This window comes from Fundulus heteroclitus, chromosome 14 (assembly GCF_011125445.2).
Source record: "Fundulus heteroclitus isolate FHET01 chromosome 14, MU-UCD_Fhet_4.1, whole genome shotgun sequence".
In the NCBI taxonomy this organism is placed as follows: domain Eukaryota; kingdom Metazoa; phylum Chordata; class Actinopteri; order Cyprinodontiformes; family Fundulidae; genus Fundulus; species Fundulus heteroclitus.
Genome location: NC_046374.1, coordinates 22,773,196 through 22,784,308, shown reverse-complemented (window position 1 = coordinate 22,784,308; position 11,113 = coordinate 22,773,196). Strand labels below are relative to the sequence as shown.

At 43.1% G+C, this 11,113-nt stretch overlaps 2 protein-coding genes across 16 annotated transcripts in view; one reads left to right on the top strand and one right to left on the bottom strand.

Annotated features, from left to right (window-relative positions):
• Positions 1–596: 596 nt before the first annotated feature.
• LOC105927905 lies at positions 597–3,549 on the bottom strand. Its single transcript, XM_021317697.2, has 4 exons — positions 3,360–3,549; positions 2,989–3,129; positions 1,431–1,573; positions 597–1,345 (listed from the first exon to the last, which is right to left on the bottom strand). Exons 1-4 carry the CDS (start codon positions 3,365–3,367, stop codon positions 651–653), a joined length of 987 nt encoding a protein of 328 aa, XP_021173372.2. The 5' UTR covers positions 3,368–3,549; the 3' UTR covers positions 597–650.
• A 6,913-nt stretch (positions 3,550–10,462) lies between these two features.
• Positions 10,463–11,113, top strand: part of LOC105927933 (collagen alpha-1(XXV) chain) — a 242,659-nt gene continuing 242,008 nt past the window's right edge. For 6 of the 15 annotated variants that reach the window (XM_036146561.1, XM_036146559.1, XM_021317686.2 and 3 more), the window contains exon 1: positions 10,466–11,112. In XM_036146561.1, the coding sequence (XP_036002454.1) occupies positions 10,843–11,112 (270 nt within the window). In that variant the 5' untranslated portion in view covers positions 10,466–10,842. Of the gene's footprint in view, position 11,113 lies in introns of all 15 variants that reach the window. The other 9 variants (XM_036146558.1, XM_021317685.2, XM_021317687.2 and 6 more) reach the window with 5 other exon arrangements.

Sequence of the window (11,113 nt, the reverse complement as noted above, 5' to 3'; positions counted from 1 at the left end):
TGTATTTCTGGAAAACATTTCTTCTCTCGTCATCCACAGCAACACTGCGTCCGCTGTGGCTTGCTGCCGGTTCCTAGCAGCACCCACTCTTTCTCAGGTCCTCGGTTGGTCCTCACGCAGAGACACTGTTCAGAAGAAGACCCAGCAGAGACTGGACTTCCTGTGGCAACTCAAGCAGTAGAGCCTTCCACGGGAGCTGGTGGTCATCTCTTCCACAGTGTCCGTATTTAGTCCACGACCTTACCTCCAACCAGGACTTAGGGTTAGAACAAGTGCACATGACATCTCTGCAGAGCAGACTCCACACACCCTGGACACAAATTGTTTACACGTTTACCTTCAGTTCGAATCCAAAGAGTCAGTTTCTCTCCCCTGATCAATACTTCCTCTTTTGTATTTCTTTCTACTTTCCTTTTTTTGTACATCTGTGCTTAAAATGTTTCCATTGAGGGTACAGTGCAACCAAAGTCAAATTCCTTGTTTGTGTGCACACACTTGGAGATTGAAGCTGATTTGTGACTTAGGACTTGAGCAAAAACACTGTTGATGAAGTGTCAATGACACGACAGGTGAAAAAAACAGCTGAACCCCAAAAATTGCTTTCTCATTTTACACATTTTATTGTTACAAAGGTAAGACGGTGCCAGAAGTCAGCCGTGGCTCAGTGACCACCAGCTCCTTCCTCTTATTAACTTGTCGGACCAGAACATACTGGAGGAGCACTCTAAGGTGGGGAACCCAGCAGGAGCTTGGTTCTTCTCCATGTCGCCGCAGCAGCACCTGTTGGCAGCTCTGTTGACCATTTTGTGGTGTTGCCTCTTGGTGTCGGACGGCGGGTCAACATAGGAGCACTCCGCGGCTTTTTTAACAGAGTCCGTGTGTTGGTCTTTAACTAGGGCTGTGCCACACACCTGCAAGGGTTCCCGTTGTTTCTCGTTAACTCGCCTCGCAGACGGACCGTTGTGGAGACCTTGACAGCTTGGTTCTTTGTATGCTGTGGCAAGGGACGTCCTGATATCTGACAGGTCGAGATCTTCGGCTTCCATTGACCAGGTCTCGAATTGCTGGAGGCATTCGAGATATTCTTGGTCTGCAGCATTGGCCTCCGGCGGCTCTTTGCAACTCTGACTGACAGGCATGGGGTCGTTACACCTGGGCTGGACTGGGTGAGGGGCGTAATCCGCTCTATAGGTGGTGAGGCTCTCAAAGGGTATCCGCTCTCTGTTCCATGCAAAGTTTGTCTTTCCCACTATAGGAGGACGGCCTGTCTTGGGTACCGTCTCGTCAACGCTCATGTTGGCTTTTGGTCGAAACGGCTCATCTGGTGCCCAAGCTTTGTAATCACCTGGAGGACATAAGTTTAACACCAATCAAGTTGGGTTAATTAGCTGTCCAGCATGTGAGAGAATGAGGATTGACAGGTTGCTTACTTTGGTACGTAGTCGTGTAGTCCGTCCGGGTCACCTGGGGGCGTGCAAGCTTCTGTGCCGTGCCGATGTCCCTTCTAGGTGGGACTGATGGCCTTGCAGGCGTCGGTGCACTGCTTGTTGGTTGTTTGGAGACGTACCTCGTGCTGAAAGACAAATCACAATGTTTGTTGCCTCAACTAAGAGTGGTTGAGGTACATATGGTGTTTGGGTTTTACAAGTCTTGTCTAGAGCCGTTGTAAAGTCGATTTTGCTTTGCCAGGACATGGTGGAATATAAAATATTTAAAATAGCTTGTTTCTAAATAAGCGAACAGTCTCTACAGTGCTGTGTGACAGAATCACATGCTTTTGTTCCATGTCAAGAAATGTTATTCTAATAGATAACCCATGTATATACAAAAAGCAGTTTCACTCATTAAGGGTAATTATCAGTTATTAGGAATTACTTTGGAACCATTTTCCAGACTGATACGTAATATTGGCATCAACCTTTTCTTGAATGTCTTTGGATCGAGGAGCAATGTTTGGCTTTCGGAGCTTATTTTTTCTTTGTTTTATCAGACAGGTTTTAAGTGATTCATTGATCCCACAGGTCCTGCTGTAATCAAACCTGGGTTTGACTAGTGGAAGTGAACCCAGTTCTCCACTAAAAGCGTTTAATCACTATTAAAGGTAGAGTCTGCGATTTTATTTTCAGAAGTTAACCCCTTTTTGATAAACTGTGCATGCACAAGACCATCTTTCCTGAAATCTCTCCCAGAAATCTCCCAAAAATCTATCAAATCCACTCTGGTCTTATTTCTTTGTACTAAGTCCTTCCTCTTCTTCTCAAACTTGTACACGGTTTGTTTCTTGCGACTCTCTGCCATGTTTAAAGTATACGCTGAGAGCAGCAGAGCTACAATTAACGGCTAACACCAAAGCTAACCGCTAAGCTAACCAGATACATAAACAGTAGAAGTGTCCATGCGCAGCCAGCAAGAGGAAACTAACGAGGAACGTGAGTGCATCAGAATGATTGGCATGTGGGACGACCAATAGATAAGGAGATACCACTGGAACTTGAGGGACAGAGGGGGGAGGGGGGAGAGCAGGACCAAAACTCTGACCAATCCCTGCCATTCGGACCGAACAGTAGGGATTGGTCAGTTTTTACAGGCCTGCAGCTCCCACAGAGATCTCATATTTTAAACCTCCTTTTTCTGAATACATAATTTATTGACTACGTTCAGGATAGAAGGACCACTTTACCCAGTACAACAAAGAGTTTTTCTGAACAGGATTACCAACTACATCTTTAATCAGTGATCAAGGGATGGGATTTGCTGTTTCCCAGAACATAAAAGCCAGACTGTGGATCATTTATGGAATTTAGTTTTGTTACATTTCCTATATTTTTGAATAACACCATCTGTCATCACATACTCAACATTTTTCTTGGTGATGGTCTTTGATTTTCGTTCCTGCTCATAGCCGTGTCTATCGAGTGAAAGACCTCTTCCAAAAGGGCGAGTTAAAAATGTTCCAACATCTTTGAGACCTTGATAAGACGTCTGTACCTGATTGAAGTGATCTGTGCACTTGTTCCTCTGAGTGGGTGGTAAAGGTTCTGGGTTGTGATGGCAGCGTAGAAGCTGGGAGGACGGAAACTGGCCAGGTACTCTGTATTTATGGCCGGGCCAGTTCGGGCTCTGTAAAAACTGCAAACCAAGACACCAATACACCAATCAGCACATTGGACTTGGACCATATCAAGTAAATGTATAGGAAAAATCAACAAACACATTATGAGTCTGTACAACACACATTCAGTCAATTTTACAAGTTGATTCTGCACCACGGCGAGTCAGAGTCATATAAATAGCTGGATTTCCTCTGTCCTCCTGAATCAAATGAAATGTATTTTCACAGAAACACCATAAGAGCTCACCTCATCATTAATTTGCAGTTACAGGACGGACGTGTTGTCACGGTCCTTTCTCCGCGTCGCAGCCGTGAAACCGGCCTGCACACACACGTATTATTGCAGGAACATGAAGGTGGGGGATGAGTGCGGAACGGGAGCTTCTAAAAATAAACACGGGCGGACTCTGCGTGATGCGGCGGCCGCTGCCCGTGGTGATGAGCGCGTCTTAGATTCCAAACTCCCGCCGCGGGTTCGATGCAGCGGAAGGGCGGCTTTTTAAATAAATACAAAAGCTCTAGTCTAGAATATTTACATCACCATCCATGCACCCCCCCCCCCCTCTCTCTCTCTCTCTCTATCGCTTTCTGCTTTATTTAGGTCGTGCTCTGTACAGCCTGACTCTGTCCCAAGCAGCAGGACTCCCATCTGTCACTTTTTAGTAGTTTTGCGCACGTCTCTTTAGAGGAAAGCGTGTTTATTTAGTCTAAAATAGGATTTTAAAAGTGGACCAAAAGCGACAAATTCCAGTAGGTAGTCGTTAGATTAGAGGAAACACGTTTGAATACCTTTAATCTGGAGGGTGGTAGCTATGCTTTATTCTGTCCACTAGATGGCGACAAAACACAGGAGGAAAAATCTATAATATAGAGCAAGGTTGGAGCATGGGTCCCTATTTAACTTCTAATGTCTTCCATTAATATTACATAGCACATCATATAAAATAATAAACAAAACATATGTAATCACACATTTTAATTAAATTAAGAATGCAAAAAAGTAACAAAAAAACCCCCATAGAATTTAATATATAATTTATATACCAACATGCATACATACGACTAACACCTAGGCAAGAGGCAGCGTCAAAGGAATAGGCTTGGAAATAATGTGACACCATATAATACCACAACAGAGAGAAAGCAGCGGAAGAAAAGAATAATATGCCGTACACCAAAGCAAATGGAGAGCGCCGTGCTTTATTTGTTTATTTTAAGAGCTGAGCTTTGGGGTCTGCTGGAGCTGATCCCAATCACACGCAGCAGAAGATGTCATGTCCTTATATCTGTTGATATGAACATACCCTCATCATGATACGGATGATGAGGGTATGTTGCACTGAGCCAAAAACTCTAGTTCTCAGAATATTGAGATTTTACATACCATTAAAAAAACGTAGTTGAAGCGCTGGCCTCTGCTGAAGTCCATCATGTCTTTTAAATGCTCTCCTTACTGGCCTTGAGGCCGTAGTTATCACTGCAGGTTGAGCCCCTCAGCTTTTTTTCCGTCCACTTAACTTTCTGTTAATGTACTTGGATCTAAAACTCTTCTTTAGCAATGAGCTGTTGTGATTCACCCACCTTTTGACGGGTGTCAGTGACTGTCTGCTAGGCAACTCTCAAGTCAGGGTAAGTCCCCTGGGCCTCTGGCAGGGCTCCTGATCAGATCACCCAAATCCATATCGCTTGCCCCGACGGGACGGTCAGAAAATAAACAGATCGGTAAACCAAGAGCTTTGCTTATTGACTAAGCTTTTCTTTTTTTGTGTGTGGCACTAGTGGCCTTTATGTGACAGAGAGACGTCAGGCAAAGACCACATGCCGGGACTCGTTCCCTGGTTGGCCACGTTGAGGACTGAGGCCTCTGTGCATGGGTAGCGTGGTTTACCCCTGCGCCAACACCATGCCAAACTCAGCTCTTTCTTAATGCAGATGAGGCCACAATCCATCTATCCACCTCTAATGTCCCTCATAAAAGGTAAGGGAAGCAGTTTGAAAGATTAAACCTTAGGATAAATGAATAACCCGTTAGAATTCAATTAGAGGGTATTTATTGATATATTGTGATATAAGTCTTATTATCAGTAGGAATGTTTTTAGACATAAACTTATACTGGGGCGCCATCTTTTAACCTCTTTAACCCAAGGGTCTAGTTTTTTTAAAAAAATGCATAATCATACTTTATAAGGAATTTCTCAACTTGTACAATGCCTAAACTGCTAATCTTGTTATCAGCTAACATAGAGGTCCTGGAGGATGATGTGGATGTGAAAATTTGAGAGTAAATTATTCTGGGCCTGAGTAAATGAGATTTAAGTGCCCCAAAACTAAAATTTGTCTAAAAAAACAAACAAAACAAAAAACAGGTGTTTACATACTAAACTTCTTACTCTTGCTGTAAAGAAGGAAAAATACACATTACATTGTAACTACAGTATCTTGGTTACATCTGTAGCCGGTTTGGTGTCCACACAAGCAATTGAGAAGTTCTACAAGTTCTACAGGTGAAGCCCTACTGTTTTCTTGTCATCTTGGCACAATTTTTGAAATTTGGAGTTTAATCTTGAAATCGAAAATGTGGAATTGTGTTATGTATTAGGTAGATACTTTTGTAGAGAAGTCTCAGATGAAGACCTGGACATATAATAAGTGTGTTGGTCTCAGTTAGTCAGCCACAAGCCCATTATTGTTGCTAATGAGCTCAAGCACTATTGAAAGGGGGCTTGTGGTCTTAAGTACAAATTTATTCTCCTTGTCTAGCTTTGTTACCACATAAACCCGACACTGCATGAAATACAGCAAAATTCAATAATATTTTTTAAATGTTTAATTATTATTTTTTTTTTTACAAGTAACTCAATACACAAAGTGAAACCTTAAACAGATCATTTACAGACAGACTGATGATTTCAAGTCTTTATTTCTTTTAGGGTATGACACCTAAGTTATGATTACATGAAACCAATAAACCACATTTTTGTGGGCTCAATGAAAAGTATTTTTAATACCTGCTTGAAGGTTATTTTGAAAAGGAAATCTTAATCTGATAAATGAGTCTCATCTAAACACAGATTCAGGTTGATTCCCTCCGCAGGGAGAAACGAACCCGTGGCACCTGCTTTTGTACAGATTTCATGATCTAAACCTCGTCCTCGGTCAGTCCAACATGATTTTTATTCTTTTGTAAAACCATATTGCAAGATATAGGATATAAACAGACATTTGGGCTAATGTACAGCTTCCAAATATGGACATGCGTATGGAAACGTTTCCAAATGTCCTGGATATTCATAGCTGCATTTTTTAAATACAGAATTGCAGTGAGCTGAATTCTCATATACGTTTCTCCTCTTAACACTCTGACCTGTCATCTTTTTAAGTGGATTTAGATTATTGGGCACTGAACAGTTTAACTTTTTGATGACATTTGATCAGCATACTTAACTCTGGGCACAGAACACACAGCGTATCTTTGCCCCAGTGAAATGGATCTGACAGCAGCTGTGATGGAGTAAAACACGAGTCTCTACCTGAAAATGAGCAGTTGCTGTGTTTCTGCAGCCCCCCCCCCCTCTTTACCTCCTTACCAGAAAAGATTAGTTATTTTCTAGTAACACCTTTTTATACAATAAAGTCCTCTTTTTTTCCTCCGACACTGGGGATATGATCCTGTTGACGACAGCACTTAAAGTCAGAATCCACATACGTAAAAATACAATATTTATACACCGCTGGAGAAAAACTTTGAAAACACATCCGATTTTAATCGGGGAAAAAAGATCCTGCAGGATATTCATTTACTGATGTGGAATAGATAATGTGTTGGGAACAACACGATGTTACATCATTTGGTGGAGCTGGGCTGCCTGTGCGAGGTCCGTAGGGTCCAGGCATCGCCTCGTGCCACCATGAGTGACTCTGACCCTAGTCAGATGCAAAACTACAGAAAAGCAGTCAAAGAAATGATAAAAGGGAAACATTTCTGTGGCCTCCGACTGTAAAACCCTTCCTGTTTTTGGTGTCGTCTCTGTAGTGCACCTGCTGTGGATTTCTTTAGCACCACCCACTTTGCTACTGACCCGACCAGATCAGTGACTAGATATTATATTCTGAATAAAAAGGTTTCCTTTAATTTCTTTTGAGTAGTCTATATAAAGCATATAAATAAGGAAAAAATAATAAATAGAGGAATAATTAGCTGCTCTCCCTCACCGCCTCAGCGAGCTCCAGAGGCTGGTCCTGGACCGTATGTATCCAGACTTAGAAGAATCATGTGCACAATTTCCACAGGCTGACTTCGCTTATTTTTTATTTGTTCATTAATTTTTTTGCTGACACCCACCAAGGTAACTATGAACATGATCGATTGTTCCACCATCAACTCATTGCAGAACCTCAAGTGGCCTCCAAGGACACAGAGCAACAAGGACCTGAGTGTTTAAGACACAAACGTTCAATAAAATGAAAGAAATAGAAGCCTTCCAGGCAGCAGGGCATCCAATCACTCACAGAAAAGGTCAGATTAAAAATCAAAATGGACACAGTATATTGCCCACCAATCTCTTTTCATTTGGCTCAGAACAACCTTGGGCTGTTCTAAGCAGGTCGGAGATTCTGTGTGTCGCACACATCGTGTCCGAGAACTATAGACGGTTTAAATGACTTAATGATCAGCTGCAGCTTTAATTATCCATAACTATTAAGTCACATATTCAAGTGTGTCATACTTTACTGATGCAAACATGTTCCTAGAATGATTTTGAATTATTGTACGTGTTTTTCATGCACAATCTTTTTCAGTCGTGTAAATACTTTGTAGGTTTTTTTGATGGATAAGTATGCATAGATATTTTGCACATTTCTTAAAATCGACCAGTTGCATCCTTATGTAATTTCTTGAGCATGCTAGTTGTGATAACAGTATTTTTTTTTTCTTTTCTCATGTTGTAAATGAACCTCTGAAATTCTCCGCTGTGGGACAATTAAGGACCTTTCTACTCTATTTTCCTGTGATTGGTTGCAATCTGCTCTCCCTCCTACTTCAGACTGCTTGTTGTTGCTGATTGGTGCTCTCCCACCCAGCCTCCCTTTCAGCCCCTGTTCTGTTATCAGCTACTAAGCTATATTGACACTCTCTTAGCTTGAGCCAAGTCTATATCAGACTGTTTTGTTGCCTCCGTCTCCTTCCTCGGGATGATCCGAGTGCGATTCTAAAGGCTTCGTGTGTTGGGGCTCCTTTGATGGACAGAGCTATGGAGCCTCTTCTGTCTGCGATTATTACTTGAAAGCCTAAAAGTGAGCAGGGAAGGAGGGAAGGAGGGAGTGACGACTGTTTCCACTCCACCCAGGTGGGGTTGAACCCATCTTATAGGCTGCTGTGAAAGTGGACAAATTCACGCTGGTTGACGACTGAACTGAATCCCCTCTTTTTTTCCCCCAAAGATATTCCTTCATCCTTTGAAGCAGAAATGAGATGAAAGCGACTTTCTCGGCGAATGGTTTGTGAGAACCTGTTGGGTTCTCAATAACCAATAGTTGAATGAGATTGCTGAAGGTTCATTCATGATTTCAGACATTCCAATCCACAGATGTACTTTGTTCTTCACATTTATTCTACTGCTTGCATAATCTTTCAGTACAGGTGTAAATACGAATCATTGACCTTTAGGCAGGACATTGACCCCTGAGTGTCAGGGTTTTGACATTAGTTTTCAGCGCAGAAGTGAGCTGTTGTCACAGGGGAGCTCTGCTGGAGGGCGTGGTTACCCGATGCATCCGCTCATCAGGTGGTGGCCTTCTTCAGGAGCTGCAGAACGATCCTGCAGATGGTTTTCAGCTGCTGGCAATCCAACCAATTGAATCGCCACACTGCATGGGAGAGTTCCATTTTTGCAATGTTTGGCTCATGGAACTAAACTGTACTTCTCTGTGCTCCCAGGTTTCCGTTACCAACCTCCACCGGTTTGTATCGGGCACCCCGGACTCCGATTTAGCGCCTCCTCTGGTGTTCTGTCTTCTCCTCTTCCAAGCAAGCCCAGTAACTCTGCTTCTTGTTACACGGTCTCAACCCCAGCGGCTGTTAACGGTGACATCTTTCCTCCCAGGTACCAGAGGTGCCAGTAATCGCTCCAGAACAAATAAAGACTGATGCATCTAGTTTGGTGTCTTGTGTTTTATTCTGCATGTGGGTCAGAAAGCTACAGGAAACTGTAGAAACAGCATCCTAGTCAAAGCCCAGACTTAAAAAAAAAACAAGTGGTTATCTTTGGTAAAGCTTAAAAATTGATGCTCACCAACACTAGTCATCTAATCTGAGTTAAAGAAAATTTACCAGAAAAGAGTTTATAGATGTGCAAAGCTGTAGAGACACGATCCAAACGGCTTGCAGCTGTAATTACACCTAAAAGGTGTTCTAAAATGTACTGCCATGGGAGAGCTGAAGACAAATGAAAGCCACTTATTTAGACTCTTGTTAGAGCTCTCAAAAAGGGAGTATTTCGCCTTCCACTTTCCCGTTATGCACAACTTTGTATTGATTTTTAAAATACATATATTCTTTATTAAATACAAAGATATTTCTTAACGTGACAAAATGTAAAACACAATTGAAGCGGCATGATTACTTTTTGTAAGGCATTGTTTATTTTCTACAGGCTTCTGTTCAGACGGCAGGACTGCTGTTGGTCGAAGGGTGGCGCCAAAGAGCAATATGTCTCCACTGCTCTGCCAAACACGCTGCTGAGAAGGTGGCGTACAAACGCATCAGTGGAGGAGGAATGTGCCAACTTGTAGGTTAGACCCCAGGCTGATCATACTATTTTTTTTAATTATTAGCATTGTCTTTAACATAGATGTAGGTAATGTTGTATTCTTTTTGTGGAATTGAATTGTTTGGTGGAATGATGTCTTAATGCTCGAATTTAATCCCATTATATAAAATCAGAACCCACAGTGCAGTTCATTGACAGCTTCTCGTGTTTATATTAAAACAGTTCTTTATACCATGGTTTCTAATCCCGGAAATCCCCCCATAATATGGTCCATTTGATAATATGTTTGCGCTTTTACGCAAAGAAGCACCGGGCATAGTTCAGCCTTTTTCCTCCCAAAACGAAGTCATTCTGAGAGCCCTAATGGTGAAGCGTGTGTTATGTGATGTAGCTGTATAATCCCTTAAAAGCAGTATTGCGCAGCACTCTTAAAAAAAAAAAAGCTCCACAAGTGGACAAGCTTCAGCGCAACTGCGCTTCACATCATCTTACGGCAACTGTGACCGCCCCATTCCAAATCGTTAGAACCAAATAGAAAAAAAAATAAAAAAAATAGGGGGATTCAATAAATTATGCTAATCAGTCATGGCAGATTGGAGGCGGATTGAGAGTGGGAGCTGTCTCCACAACATGCGCACTTCTTTCCATTCCTCCCTCAGCTTGTGTCTCTCTCTACGTTACCGTGCGTAACAGCAGCTCCCTTCTGCAGCAGGCTACTGTGCAACAAGTTTGCAGGAGCCCCACGCGTCTCCCCGTAGCTGTCACCATAAAGTACGTGAACGCATCGTTGCAGGCTTTCGCTCTCTTCTCCCCCTCCTCTCCCTCAGGCGCACGCAGACACACTCGCAGCAGGAGCGGCGTGCCATCTCTTTCGTGTCTCCGCACCAGATGCGGTTTACTCCCGGCTGCGCGTGCAGTTGAATGCGGGGGACCGAGGAAGCAAGAGGATCGTCTAGTGCATGGGAATAAATTTAAAGAGGGCAAAGAAAATGGAGAAAGAAGTGAAGCGACACTATCGCGCGACAGCGCTGAACATCATCTCGTCTTTATGCTCCGTGGCGTCCATCGCGTTCTGCGTCCATCTGAGCATCAGCGCGGCGGACATCAGGAGCCGAGTTGTGGGTTTGGAGAGCGGGACGACGGAGCGCACCTTCCTCCAGGTCCGCGGATACTCCATGGAGGATTTCAATTCTCTGGTGCAGCAGCGAGTGGACGAGCTGCTCTCGCAGG

Coding starts and splice junctions, on each gene's coding strand:
- LOC105927905 (XM_021317697.2), bottom strand. Junction 1,574..2,988: donor GCACAGATCACTTCAATCAG/GTACAGACGTCT, acceptor TTTGTCTTTCAG/CACGAGGTACGTCTCCAAAC. Junction 1,346..1,430: donor CTACACGACTACGTACCAAA/GTAAGCAACCTG, acceptor TATGTCCTCCAG/GTGATTACAAAGCTTGGGCA.